This window comes from Pelophylax lessonae (genome assembly GCF_965119305.1).
Source record: "Pelophylax lessonae genome assembly, chromosome: 11".
Classification (NCBI taxonomy): Eukaryota; Metazoa; Chordata; class Amphibia; order Anura; family Ranidae; genus Pelophylax; species Pelophylax lessonae.
Genome location: NC_138778.1, coordinates 207,114,763 through 207,130,124, shown reverse-complemented (window position 1 = coordinate 207,130,124; position 15,362 = coordinate 207,114,763). Strand labels below are relative to the sequence as shown.

Here is a 15,362-nt window from a genome sequence, read left to right as displayed (position 1 = left end):
ACTGTCAATGAAATACGGACGTATAGAAACCCTATTTTCCATCCGTCCAGGGGATCGGATCGGATGAGAGCGGGCAGGTGGTCCGCTCTCATCCGATTCTCCCATAGAGAGCAGCGGGGCTCTGACACCACGGAGCTGTCATCCGCCTGCTCAGCGGGGATCGGCGGATCGATCCCGCTGAGCAGGGAACAGTCCGCACCGCACAGCGGACTGTGTGAAAGGAGCCTTAGGTCGACTTCTGTCGAACAAACAAGTTAGAAAACTTTTGTTGATAATCGGTTGCTGATCTGTGTATTCTGGTGTCGCCGGATGCTGGTGGGAGAGATTCCTCCATCCACCTTGTTTGTGTGGATGGAGGAAACGGAGTTCAGCCCACTGAATGAACAGAAAAAAAAAAGAAAACCTATAGCGAGCTTCAATGTGTGATCCCAGCGACAGGACTTTTGGAACATAAAGTTACAAATTTGAAAACTCTACGCAGGAAATCTGGAAACTGTATGCTTTATGGCCAAAACATTTTGGGACTTCATCAAACCTATATGTGCTTGTTGGACATCCTGCACCAAAACCATTGGGTATATTATGCCGTTGGCTGTCCTTTGTGGCTAGAACATCCTCCACATGATTTCGGAGTATCCCATTGGGAATTTGTCCCCATTTAGCCAGAAGGGCATTTGAGGTCAGCTATGAATGTTGGATGAGAGGACCTGGCTCACAATCCCCGTTACTATTCATCCCAAAGGTGTTCAGTAGAGTTGAGGCCAGGCCATTGTGTAGGCCACTCAAGTTCTACCCCAGGGGCATCAAACACAATCTGATTGCAGGCCAACATGCTGGATTGGTGGGCTCTCAGGAGATCCGGACACCGTCTATGGGCATCAATGGTATTGAGGTCTAGTCCTCTCATTCTGCTGAGTGGCTGATGTTTGCTGTAATTTGACACCGTTCCCCACAAACGCTTACTGTACAAACTAAGGAAGGTAGGTATGGACCATAGGGTGAGTACCTGGATAGAGAACTGGCTCCAGGGGAGAGTACAGAGGGTGGTGATTACTCCCACTGACATCAACAATGGGGCACCATTTCTTCTGCTGACAACAACAATGGGGCACTATTTCTCCCACTAATATGAGACATTATTCTGCTAAGTGACATCATCAATGGGGCACCATTTCTCCTGCTGTCACCAACAATGGGGCACTATTCCTCCAAACTGAAACCAACAATGGGGCACCATTTCTCCCACTGACAGCAACATTTGGGCCACATTTGGCACCTTTCAGGGGGGAGGGGGGAACGGCTACCTGTTTTTGACAAATACCCTTCCCCACTTCCGGGAAACGGCCCTGCGGCAAAGTTAGGCCCCCTCCTCCTACTCCCCGCCGCCGATCCAATCCGAATGCGTAGCGTGCTTCGTGCATGTGCAGTAGGGACCCGCCCGTGAAGCCGCAAGGCTTCACTGCCGGGTTCCCTTACCGGCAATGGCGGCGGCAGCACCCGACAGCCAATAGAAACATCGGCTGCAGTGCCCAGGACAGGTAAGTGTCCTAATATTAAAAGTCAGCAGCTACAGCATGTGTACAGTATGTGTAGCTGCTGACTTTTAATTTTTGGAGGGGGGGCGGAACTCCGCTTTAAGTTTTTTGCTAGAAAATTACTTAGAACCCCGCAAACATTATATATATATATTAGCAGAGACCCTAGAGAATAAAATGGCGATCGTTGCAATATTTTATGTCCCACTGTATTTGCGCAGAAGTCTTTCAAACGCAACTTTCTTGAAAAAAAATACACTTTAATGACTTTTAAAAAATCTAAACAGTAAAGTTAGCCCAATTTTTTTGTATAATGTAAAAGATGATGTTACGCCGAGAATCATAAGAGAATCGTGATCTTTATTTTAAGTGAAAAAATTGTGATTCTCATTTTATCCAGAATCGTGCAGCTCTACTACAAAGGGTAGTGTTCATCATGGTCTCCCTCTAGCTTGGACGCATCCAGTGCATTTTTTGAAGATATCTATGACTCACATATGGACAATGAAGCCCTGAAGAAGCAGTCTGTACCGTGAAACATGTTGGCGGATTCTGTGTGGCATATGTCACATTATGATTGATGTCTTCTCTATATACATGTGTTATTTTATTCATATGGGCTTTTATCTGCCCTTTTTTGATATATTGTATGTAAGAAATAATAAACTTTTTTTTTAATACATGCATGTGTGACGCACTGTGATATTTCATGTGAGTCACTGTCTACAATGCCCACTTCCTAATCTCTGCTCTCCGTTCTTCAATATATATCGGGCTCGTGTCTCCCATTTTGCAAAGCCCTCACTTTATACTATAACGAATACTAGCCTTTTAGTAAGACTATTTTCCAGGACACAAGGGGGGAGATTTACTAAAACTGGCGCACTCAGAATCTGGTGCAGCTGTTCATGGCAGCCAATCAGCTTCTAACCTCAGCTTGTTTGATTAGGCTCCATTCACATCTGAGCATGTTGTTTTCAGGTGTTTTTTGGGCTTTTTTCAGGCGTTTTTCACATGTTTTTTGCAGGTGTTTGGAGGCAGGCATTGTACTTTTTTGAGCTTCAGGCGTTTTGCTTCAGACGACAAAATGCTCATATGTGAACAGGGGCCATTGAAATGAATGGGATTTTGCTTCTTGGGCGTTTGAGACTTTAGATATGAGCGTTTTACAAGCTTAAAAACGCTCAGTTGTGAATGGGACCCAAAAGTGGAACTTCTGCTCATTTGGTCCCCCCCCCCTCCGGTGCCTTATTTCAGGGGGGAGGGGGAAACAGGTACTTGTTTTTGACAGGTACCCTTCCCCACTTCCGGGAGACGGCGCCGCAGCGCCGTCCCTCGGAAGTTTGGCCCCCGCCGCTGAGCCAATTCGAAAGCGCAGCGCGCTTCGCGCATGTGCAGTAGGGACCCGCCCGTGAAGCGTCAAGGCTTCACTGCCGGATTCCCTTACTGGCAATGGCGGCGGCAGCACCCGACAGCCAATGGAAACATCGGCTGCTGTGTCGATATCGCTGGACTCCAGGACAGGTAAGTGTCCTAATATTAAAAGTCAGCAGCTACAGTATGTGTAGCTGCGGACTTTTAATTTTTGGAGGGGGGGGGGCCGGAACTCCGCGGGGAAGCCGATCCACGGGGCCGGCAGCTGCAATTGCCGCCGGGCACCCACGATTGCTCCCCGTGGAGAGAGAACAGTGGTCTGCTGTTGTAAACATTCTCTCTGGAATAAACACTGAGCGCCTGTGATGCTAGGATCACAAGTCTCTTTGTTGATTCCACAAGCCCACCCCCCTCACAGTTAGAAAACACCCCCTAGGTATACCCCCGCCCGCCCCCATTAGGAAGCCGATCCACGGGACCGACACCCCACGATTGCTTCCGGGCACCCGCGATCGCTCCCTGCTGAGAGAGAACAACGGTCTGCTGTTGTAAACTCAGCAGACCGTTGTTCTCTCTGGAATGAACACAGAGCATGTGTGATCCCCCTATTTATGATCACAGGTCTCAGTGTTGATTCCAGAAGTCCCTCCCCCATACAGTTAGAAGACACCCCCGCAGGCTCACACTTAAAGTTGTTAAAACCTTCCCTGCCAGTGTCATTATTACAGTAACAGTGCATATTTTTAGCACTGATTACTGTAGTAATGTCACTGGCCCCCCCAAAAGTGTAAAAAAAAAAAAAAAATGTCAGGTGTCGCAGTCCCGCTAAAAATCGCAGATCGCCGCCATTACTAGTAAAAAAAAAAAACAAGAAAACAATAAAAAATGACAAATCTTTCCCGTAGTTAGTAGACGCGATAACTTTTGCGCGAACCAATCAAAATACGCTTATTGCGTTTTTTTTAACCAAACATATGTAGCAGAAAACAAATTGGCCTAAAATGTTAATTTTATTTGGGTACAGGGTCACACGACTGCGCAATTGTCTGAAGTAACGCAGTGCAGAATCGCAAACTATGGCCTGGTCATTAAAGGGGGAAATCTTCTTCCAGAAGTGGTTAAGGTTCACATTTTATACTCTGCGTATAAGACGACCCCCCGGTTTTTGGGGGATGTTTTTAAGGTTAAAAAGTCGTCTTATACACCGGCATTTACGGTAAATAAAATCTACAAGGATGACACACACCCAGATAAGATGCTATGACAGCACAGCATAAACAAGCTTACAAGCCTTAGAGGAAGCACTGAACACAAAGCGGTCACAACTTCCCCAAATCTCCATCGTGCCCCGCCAACGCACAAACCACACCAGCAAAACCTCGTCCGAAAATGTCACACACACAACTTGGCTACATACAGTATGTACAATACCTACTGACACAATACCTACTGGTTACACCTGCATTGCCCATGGGCTCATTGCTACTGTGCGTTTACATGGCCTGCACTCTAGATTTCAACACTGACAATCAGTAGACTTCAAGTGAAAGTCCACCCAAACACTAAAATCTACAGACATCCACCATCTAACACTAACCTATCTAGCCCTGTAAAGAAGAAATCACCATTTTTGAAGCCGCTCTGGTCCGATCACGCACTTAGCTGTCTGTGCAGGCAGGCCCAGAAGAGGCAGCCGACAACGGAAGCCCCATAGTAAAGCCCCGTACACACAAGTAGAAATTCGGCCGGGAAATTTCGTCCAACGACCGATCTGCCGATTTTCGGCTTGTTAGTATGATGCTTCCAACAACCGACTCCGACTTTTCGGCCGAAAAAATCCTGGTGTACAGGCTATAAAATTTTTGTCGACCTTCAAAACACGTCCGATTTTCGTCTCATTAGTACAGATTTCGATGGGGAAAAATCTTATGAGCAAGACTGGGCATGCTCAGAGATGAAAGCAATCCAACACATGACATCACTTCTGAAGTAGAATTCTGTCGTGCGGGAAAATTCGTGTGCAGTCTAGAGCACATTCCAACCAACAGACACCACTCTGGACAAAAGACGGACGACCGGTCGGTGGAAATTCGTTGCGTGTGTACGAGGCTTTACTCTATGGGTGACGTCACTTACCAGTCGTTGTCAAGTGTCTCCTCTGCAGAGCTTCCCCTGCTGGACACCGGATCAGATCCGAATCAAAAAAGGCATGTATAGCGATTTCTTCTTTACAGGGCTAGATAAGTTAATATAAGTCTTAGATTGTGGATGCCTGTAGATTTAGATATTTTAGTCTTAGGGTGGACTTCCCCTTTAACCACTTTAAGACCGGAGGATTTTCCTGCTTAACGTCCAGGCCACTTTTTTCAACTTGGCACTGCGCGACTTTAACTGACAATTGCGCGGTCATGCAATGCCGTACCCAAACAAAATTTACGTCATGTTTTTCCCACAAACAGAGCTTTCTTTTGGTGGTATTTGATCACTTCTGCGCTTTTGATTTTTTGCGATATTAATAAAAAAAAGAGCGAAAATTTTGTGAAAAATTGACATTTTCTACTTTGACAGGTAAAAAATATCCAATATATTCAATTTTTGTCATATATTTAGGCCAAAATGTATTTAGCTACATGTCTTTGACAAAAAAATTCTCAATAAGCGTATTTTTAACCACTTTAAGACCGGAAGATTTTCCCCTATTCCTGACCAGGCCATATTTCGCGTTTCGGCACTGCGTTACTTTAACGGACAATCGTGCAGTCGTGCAATGTTGTACCCAAATTAAATTTATGTCCTTTTTTTTCCCCACACATAGAGCTTTCTTTTGGTGGTATTTGATCACCTGTGCGATTTTAAATTTTTGAAAAAAAGAGCGACAATTTTGAAAAAAAAAACTAATATTTTTCACATTCTGATGTATAACATTCCCCCAAAAAAATTTACAAATCAACATTTTTTAACATTTTAGGCCAATTTGTTTTTGCCACATATTTTTGGTAAAAAAAAAATCACAATAAGCGATTGGTTTGCGCAAAAGTTATCGCGTTTACTAACTATGGGAAAGATTTGTCATTTTTATTGTTTATTTTTTTTTTACTAGTAATGGCGGCGATCTGCGATTTTTTTGCGGGACTGTGACATTGCGGCGGACAGATTGGACCCCTAACTGACATTTTTGACACTTTTGGGGGGGCCAGTGACATTACTATATTGCTATAAATATTCACTGTTACTGTAATAATGACACTGGCAGGGAAGGGGTTAACACTGTTGGTGATCAAGGGGTTAAATGTGTGCCTCATGCTTACTGACGTGTGTGGGGAGGAGGGGATTGAGTGACACAGACACAGATCGCAGGTTCAGCTATGCTGAATCCTGTGATCTGTCCCTGCCTGTCACAGAGGAGATCCGCCCGCTTTGTTTACACAAGTGGGCGGGCTTCCTCAGTCTTTCCCCAACGATCGGGGAAGAGAGGCGGTGATCACCGACTCCCACTGAGTCTAAACACAGCGGGAGCGAGCCTCTGGGAGGTATCTGGCAAAGTAGGTAGCAGCAATGTGAGCGGTTGGCAAGTGGTTAAAGTCACCTTTCTGAACAAGTTACATCCATATTTAGGTAACATGTTCAGCATGCACCCCCTTCCCTATGACAGCAGGTGGGGGAACTTCTCCCCGCACCCGCTGTCACAATTTGTATGGCGCTCCGCCCTCACGAGGCTGCGTCATTCATTCAATTTCCTGTGAATGAATAGTCTAAAACAGCCTTACTCAACCTTTTCAACACAGAGGAACCCTTGAAATAACCTTCTAGTCTCAGTGAACCCCTGATAAAAATTACTATATTTATAACTCATGATACATTAGTGTGATGGTCGGTGGGAAGAATGCTCCTTACACTTGTGGTCATTGGGAAGAATTACCCCCCTTATAGATAGCTAAAAAGATCAACGGTGTCACTGGGAACTCTTCTGAGAAGCAGTATTTGCTCATTGCTCAAGGAACCCCTAGAAACCTCTGGAGGAACCCTCGGGTCCCGTGGAACCCTGGTTGAGAAAACCTGGACTACAAGTACCATCAGCCATTGCAGCTGACAGCTCGTATTTCTCAATAAACTGCAAGGGTGCCGGTGAATGCTCTGGTAGTTCATTAATCTTCCTGCTATTCAGTAAGTGCCTGCTCATATCAGAGATATCCTGAGATTCTTCCCCCATCTGCTGATCCCTGGTGCAATGCTCTGCAGGCTCCTTAGAAAAAAACTGGGTGGAGTTGATTTAAATCACGACTTATCATTGATTTTATCCTTTTGGAAATTTTAAATAAAATAATAAAAAAAAAAAAAAAAAAACATGGTGGAGTTGATTTAAATCAAGTCAATTCAAATCACGATTTATTATTGATTTTTGTCCTTTTGGAAATTTTAAATAAAAGAATTTAAAAAAAATCTGTTCTTATTAGTAAAAAAAAAAAAAAATCACGATTTAAATCACTAGTGAAAAGACTTGATTTAAATCAACTCAATTTAAATCCTAATTTTTAAAGAGAAACTGTCACTCTGTCCTGCAGCTGCTCCTCCTCTGACCCACTGTTGACTCACCGACCGTCCCATTCACTTTATTGGGATGGCTGGTGATGCAGCAGTGACACAACAAGGTGAGGGACGTGGCGGCAGCAGGTGAGTGGATGCCCGCTAACAGGCGCTGCCATGATGGATCTGAAGTGACAGGTCCTCTTTAAATGTAAGGACTTATTCTTGTTGGTAGTTAGAATCGTTTATATTTGCAATTGCAAATATTACATATAATATTGCATAATAAATTGCATTTAATATTTGCATCAAAATGAAGGTTTTCTATATAGAATAATAAGCTGTCAGGTCAGCGATATCAGAACCGATTCAATCATACAGTTTGTAGTGTACATAGATTTGCAAAACAATGGAATAAAGGAATATTCCTGAACTTTGTTTTATCTCATGGTTTCTGTGAAATTGTGTGAATGCATCAATGCAGTGCATGTTATCTTAACTTTCAGCGCCTGGATTCATTGAATGAGTTTACCAAAAACGTAAATATTGCAGAATATACAGCCTCATGCTACATAACTAAGCTCCCTTTCAAGATGAATAAACTAAATTATTAATGTATCTTAAATAGAAAAATGATCTTTAGATAGATTTTTACTCCAAAACCATTTTATTAAAATAAATTTGATAAAAATCTCAAAAATCTGATTTAAATAAAAGAAAATCTGATTTAAATAAAAAAAATCTGATTTTTTAAAAAATGTTTTTTAAAAAAAAATCACTGATTTTAATCCACCCTGGAAAAAAATAATAATAAATGCACATTTTTTTTACCTGCAAAATAATGTACATTTATTACTTTTTTTTTTTTTTTTCAAAAGGTGAACTTATCCTTTATACTTGCCCAGGCAGGGCAGAGTACCAAAGATGAGCCAGCAATGTAGTGCGATCCAAACAGAAAACTATTGCTAGTAATTTGCTAGAACGCACTGCAGGATTCATGGCAATGAGCTTGGGGTGAACGAGACTCTAAGATACAATAACGCTCCGTTCACACTCTGCTAAAATGAGGAATTGCACAACGCCAATTTCAGAGGCCATTCATTCATCGAATGAAGCTTGTCACCCAAAGGGGCTTCTTTACAGCGACAAGGATCAGGGGCTTCTTTTCAGAGACAAGGATCGGGGGCTTCTTTTCAGAGACAAGGATCGGGGGCTTCTTTTCAGAGACAAGGATCAGAGGATTCTTTTCAGAGACAAGGATCAGGGGCTTCTTTTCAGAGACAAGGATCGGGGGCTTCTTTTCAGCGAGAAGGATCAGGGCTTCTTTTCAGAGACAAGGATCCGGGGCTTCTTTTCAGCGACAAGGTTCGGGGGCTTCTTTTCAGTGACAAGGATCGGGGGCTTCTTTTCAGTGACAAGGATCGGGGGCTTCTTTTCAGAGACAAGGATCAGGGCTTCGTTTCAGTGACAAGGATCAGAGGCTTCTTTTCAGAGACAAGGATCAGGGGCTTCTTTTCAGTGACAAGGATCAGAGGCTTCTTTTCAGTGACAAGGATCGGGGGCTTCTTTTCAGTGACAAGGATCGGGGGCTTCTTTTCAGTGACAATGATCAGAGGCTTCTTTTCAGAGACAAGGATCGGGGGCTTCTTTTCAGTGACAAGGATCAGAGGCTTCTTTTCAGAGACAAGGATCGGGGGCTTCTTTTCAGAGACAAGGATCAGGGGCTTCTTTTCAGTGACAAGGATCGGGGGCTTCTTTTCAGTGACAAGGATCGGGGGCTTCTTTTCAGTGACAATGATCAGAGGCTTCTTTTCAGAGACAAGGATCGGGGGCTTCTTTTCAGTGACAAGTATCGGGGGCTTCTTTTCAGTGACAATGATCAGAGGCTTCTTTTCAGAGACAAGGATCGGGGGCTTCTTTTCAGTGACAAAGATCAGAGGCTTCTTTTCAGTGTCAAGGATCGGGGGCTTCTTTTCAGTGACAAGGATCGGGGGCTTCTTTTCAGTGACAATGATCAGAGGCTTCTTTTCAGAGACAAGGATCGGGGGCTTCTTTTCAGCGACAAGGATCAAAGGCTTCTTTTCAGTGACATGGATCCGGGGCTTTTTTCAGAGACAAGGATCGGGGGCGTCTTTTCAGCGACAAGGATCGGGGCTTCTTTTTGGCAACAAGGATCGGGGGCTTCTTTTCAGCGACAAGGTTCGGGGGCTTCTTTTCAGCGACAAGGATCGGGGGCTTCTTTTCAGGGCTTCTTTTCAGAGACAAGGATCGGGGGCTTCTTTTCAGTGACAAGGATCAGGGGCTTCTTTTCAGAGACAAGGATCGGGGGCTTCTTTTCAGAGACAAGGATCGGGGGCTTCTTTTCAGAGACAAGGATCGGGGGCTTCTTTTCAGAGACAAGGATCGGGGGCTTCTTTTCGGTGGCAAGGATCGGGGCTTCTTTTCAGCGAGAAGGATCGGGGCTTCTTTTCAGAGACAAGGATCAGAGGCTTCTTTTCAGAGACAAGGATCAGAGGCTTCTTTTCAGAGACAAGGATCAGAGGCTTCTTTTCAGTGACAAGGATCGGGGGCTTCTTTTCAGTGACAAGGATCGGGGGCTTCTTTTCAGCTACAAGTTTTGCGCAATGCGGTTCTCCACGTTTGCAGCGCGATTTATCACACACCAATCATGGCAGAACCACACCGCGCTGCTAGGTGCGTTTTAAATATTTGTCATTTTAGCAAAGCGTTTTGAAGTCACAGGCAGAAACGCCCAGGTGTGAATGGAGCCTTAGGCCAGCCATTCAGGGTTCCAATCTCGGCCGGTTAAACAGGAACCGGGTGAGATTCAACCCGTAACTGGGCAGGCTGAATGTACCAAGTTGATTGATCAACTTGGGTAGAACCAGTCAGATTCTCTTGCGATTATCGCTAGCAGCTCCTATAGCCGCTAGCAATAATCACTGTCTTCTCCCGGTGGGGATGGCTTTCCCCCGTTCCCCTGCCCGTGGTTGCAGGAAAGAAATTTGCTCCGTATATGGTCGGCCCTAGGAAAAATGCATAGGGATTGGTTTACTAAAACTGGAGAGTGCAAAATGTGGGGCAGTTGTGCATTGTAGCCAATCCGCTTCTAACTTCAGCTTGTTCAATTAAGCTTTGACATAAAACCTGGAAGCTGATTGGTTACTATGCAGAGCTGCACCAGATTTTTCACGCTCTAGTTTTAGTAAATCACCCCTATAGTGTAGTAATACAGCTATGATTAATATTGATAGAAAAATGTCCAAAAATAAATATTGGTATCACCTTCACACAGAAAACATGGTAGCATATAATAAATGTAGAAAGATGATCCGCACACTGGTAGTTGCTCTTAAAAAATCTTCATCTTTATTCAGGAACCACAGAACACAACTGCTAATAAGATCAGTTGACACGTTTCAGCCTATAAGGCCTTAGTCATAACTTATGACTAAGGCCTTATAGGCTGAAACACGTCAACTGATCTTAGCAGTTGTGTACTATGGTTCCTGAATAAAGATGAAGATTTTTTAAGAGCAACTACCGGTGTGCGGATCATCTTAAAACGGCCGTGGATTGGGCACCCGGGAGCTTGTTTATTGGTGAGCTGTATGGGTAGTAGCACTGCTTCTTCTGTTAGCATATAATAAATACAGTGAAAACGGGTAGTAAAATACTCTTAGAAACTCATGAAGAACACACAAGCACATGCTAACTTTGCAAATGCACCTAAAAACATCTCTGGAATGCCCTTTTGATTTCGAGAACAGAAGAGACCCTAATCTAGAAGTACTATAAGGCTTTGACCTATGGAGGAAAACCAGAGCAGCACCTTGAGGAAGCGTCACATTCAGAGAAAATGTACACACTCCATGTAGTGTGGTAACTGGTGGGAACTGAGCCCAGGGCTGCCGCAATACAGCAGATGTTCTACCAATTCACAAACGCCAGCTGTCCGATACAGGCTGGAAAAAGGCTCTGGTTCTGAAATTGGCGTTCAATTTTTATGTCAGCTCCTACACAATGCGCATTATCCACTTCTCACACCTAAAAAAGTGACAGTCACCCGCCGGAAATTTCTGACACCAAAGTGAAATAACAACCAGAAAGCAAGTGCGCCTGGCTGCAGCTTAGAGGAAATGCAACATTATCGACTTCTTGTTTTTTTCTCTTCCCATTGCATTCCACAATTCTGTAAACTGAACAAAAGCCCAGCAAAGAGAGTGAGAATCCCTCAGACAAGCTGTACTAAGTGGGTGGGAATCCCTCAGACAGGCTGTACTAAGTGGGCGGGGTTGGGAACACTGATACAGAAGTGGAAATTGAACAAAAGCCCGGCAAAGAGAGTGGGAATCCCTCCGATGAGCTGTACTAGGTGGGCGGGGTTGGGAACACTGATACAGAAGTGGAAATTGAACAAAAGCCCGGTAAAGAGAGTGGGAATCCCTCCGATGAGCTGTACTAAGTGGGCGGGGTTGGGAACACTGATACAGAAGTGGAAATTGAACAAAAGCCCATTCAAGAGAGTGGGAATCCATCAGATGAGCTGTACTAAGTGGGCGGGGTTGGGAACACTGATACAGAAGTGGAAATTGAACAAAAGCCCAGCAAAGAGAGTGGGAATCCATCAGATGAGCTGTACTAAGTGGGCGGGGTTGAGAACACTGATACAGAAGTGGAAATTGAACAAAAGCCCAGCAAAGAGAGTGGGAATCCCTCAGACGGGCGGTACTAAGTGGGCGGGGTTGGGAACACCGATACAGAAGTGGAAATTGAACAAATGCCCGGCAAAGAGAGTGGGAATCCCTCAGACGAGCTGTACTAAGTGGGCGGGGTTGGGAACACTGATGCAGAAGTGGAAATTGAACAAAAGCCCAGCAAAGAGAGTGGGAATCCTTCAGACAGGCTGTACTAAGTGGGCGGGGTTGGGAACACCGATACAGAAGTGGAAATTGAACAAAAGCCCGGCAAAGAGAGTGGGAATCCCTCAGATGAGCTGTACTAAGTGGGCGGGGTTGGGAACACTGATGCAGAAGTGGAAATTGAACAAAAGCCCAGCAAAGAGAGTGGGAATCCTTCAGACAGGCTGTACTAAGTGGGCGGGGTTGGGAACACTGATGCAGAAGTGGAACCAAGGCAGTCCACATGAGGTGTTATCTGCTGGGTGATCCACAATAACAGCCAGGGCCGGGACAGGGGGTGGGCAAGAGGGACTGCTGCCCTGGGCACAGCATGGACACAAAACAGTAAACCCATTCTACGGCATGCATTAAAAAAAAACAGCTTTTGCGACAGTATTCACTTTCAACCCAGATACTTCCCTTGCTATACTTTTTTTTCAGCCACTAGGGGTCCTTAGTCTGATGGCCAGGATATCTCAAACTTAATTTCTCTGAGCCCAGGTCCTCCTGGATCTGCTCCAGCCCATGACTGAACAGTGAAAGGAGAAGCATCGCTCATCTCTCAGTCACTCTGCTTTCTCCTCCTATCAGCAACTGCAAGAGGCTGATACCAAATCACATTTCCATACTTAAACAGTTTCAATTTAAGTAAATATATTTAATGCTGTAATGGACGAATGCAGAGCTTCATCAGTTTGTGTCTTATGTGCTTGGAATTAAGCTTTTAGTCCCGGTTCACACATATGCAATGCGGGAACCCTGCAAAACCACCCATCGCATTCAACTCGCAGGCAGTTCACACCGCCATATGCGAATCGCTGATAACAACGGATGAAAACGGATGACAACGGATGAAAACGGATGACAACGGATGACAACGGATGAAAACGGATGAAAACGGATGAAAACGGATGAAAACGGATGACAACGGATGAAAACGGATGACAACGGATGACAACGGATGAAAAACGGATGAAAAACGGATGAAAAACGGATGAAAAACGGATGAAAAACGGATGAAAAACGGATGAAAATCGGAATGCAGAGCTTCATCAGTTTGTGTCTTATGTGCTTGGAATTAAGCTTTTAGTCCCGGTTCACACATATGCAATGCGGGAACCCTGCAAAACCACCCATGGCATTCAACTCGCAGGCAGTTCACACCGCCATATGCGAATCGCTGATGAAAACGGATGAAAACGGATGACAACGGATGAAAACGGATGACAACGGATGAAAACGGATGACAACGGATGAAAATCGGATGAAAACGGATGACAATGGATAAAAATAGATGACAATGGATGACAATGGATGACAATGGATGACAACGGATGACAACGGATGACAACGGATGACAACGGATGACAACGGATGAAAAACGGATGACAATGGATGAAAATCGCATGACAACGGATGACAATGGATGACAAACGGATGACAACGGATGAAAAACGGATGAAAACGGATGAAAAACGGATGAAAAACGGATGAAAAACGGATGAAAACAGATGGCAACGGATGAAAAACTGATGACAACGGATGAAAACTGATGACAACGGATGAAAAACTGATGACAACGGATGAAAAACTGATGACAACGGATGAAAACTGATGACAACGGATGAAAAACTGATGACAACGGATGAAAAACTGATGCCGACTGATGAAAAACGGATGAAAAACGGATAACAACTGACCAAAAACGGATGAAAAACGGATGAAAAACTGATACATTTTGAAGTGACTGAACTGATGAACTGAATGGACTGTATGTTTGAAAGGGGCCTAAAAGTGTTTAGGTGTGACCTCATACTATATGGTTTTGGTAAATCTAAAGTAAAAAAAAATAAATAAATTGTATAGTGTGTATCCAGCTTAACAGAGGGGCTTGTCTGCTTCAACAATCTGCAGTCAATCCTCGAAAAGGGGCAATTTTTATTTGTGCAGCGCAATGATCGAATGTGCAATACTGTAACCCTTGCTCTGTCACAAGAACATTTACATTTTAATAATCATTAAAAAAAAGCAAAAGTTTTAAACAAACATATATTACGCACTTTGATCACGAATCAAAATCGTCAGTAATTGTGAATGAACGGCACATTTTTATATACGTTATACATATTTAGGTTAGCCGTCATTATCTGATTGACAAAAAAGCCAAACCAAGATTTTCTAAAACTGGAGAATGCAAAATCTGGCGCAGCTCTGCATAGGAACCAATCAGCTTCCAGTTTTTATTGTCAAAACGTAATTAAGAAAACTAAAGTTAGAAGCTGATTGGCTGCCATGCACAACTGCACCGGTTTCTGCACTGTTTTAGTAAATCTTCCCCCTTGTGTATTTCTGTGTGTCTTATATTATGTTTTTATTTTACATATATTATATATATATATATGTAAACTATTACACAAGCATGTGTTTCCAAAATCCTTATCAACAGATATTTTTGAACAGAAAACAGAATTTTGTCATCTCTGCATGTTATGGTTTCATTTGCCCAAAAGTCTTTCATTAAATAAAGCCCAAGATGCCAAGAAAGTGTCAGGCAGGTCCCAGATCACACCCACCTTACATCCTTTAGCCTGCTCTCCCAGTGGGTGCATCTTTTGGCGGCGTTCTCCGATGCCCATTGAGAAGAGCTGAGAAGCATTCGAAGCGCTGAAGATTCGGAATCAGGAGTGAGTAGAAGCGGTGAGGGTGTGGGAGAGGAGCGATTATGACATCCTGTGGTGACAATGTAACTTCCTGACAAGAAAACTTCCGTTCCTGTGTAACGCAGCTTGGGTGTGGGGGGGAGTAGGGGTGTTACCTGCCCATATGTACACATACAGTATATTGTATACTCTTTGTTGGTAGCTGGGCAATCTGGGAGGTGGCACAAAGGATTTTAAGGGCCATTCTCTGCATGACAAGATTTTTCATGCAACAGAATCTATTAGATTGTAAGCTCCCAGGAGCAGGGTCCTCCTAACCCTCTTGTATTAAATTGTATTGTTGCTGTATTGTCTCCCTTTATATTGTA

General features: G+C 44.0%; 1 protein-coding gene across 4 annotated transcripts in view; it reads right to left on the bottom strand.

Annotated features, from left to right (window-relative positions):
• RGS19 (regulator of G protein signaling 19) overlaps nucleotides 1–15,362 on the bottom strand; it is a 53,201-nt gene that overhangs the window by 31,174 nt on the left and 6,665 nt on the right. The window contains exon 1 of one of the 4 annotated variants that reach the window (XM_082271549.1): nucleotides 14,908–15,057. The exons of the other annotated variants lie outside the window; for them this stretch is intronic. Within the exon in view, the coding sequence (XP_082127675.1) occupies nucleotides 14,908–14,970 (63 nt within the window). The 5' untranslated portion in view covers nucleotides 14,971–15,057. Of the gene's footprint in view, nucleotides 1–14,907; nucleotides 15,058–15,362 lie in introns of those variants that run through there. 4 annotated transcript variants of the gene reach the window in all.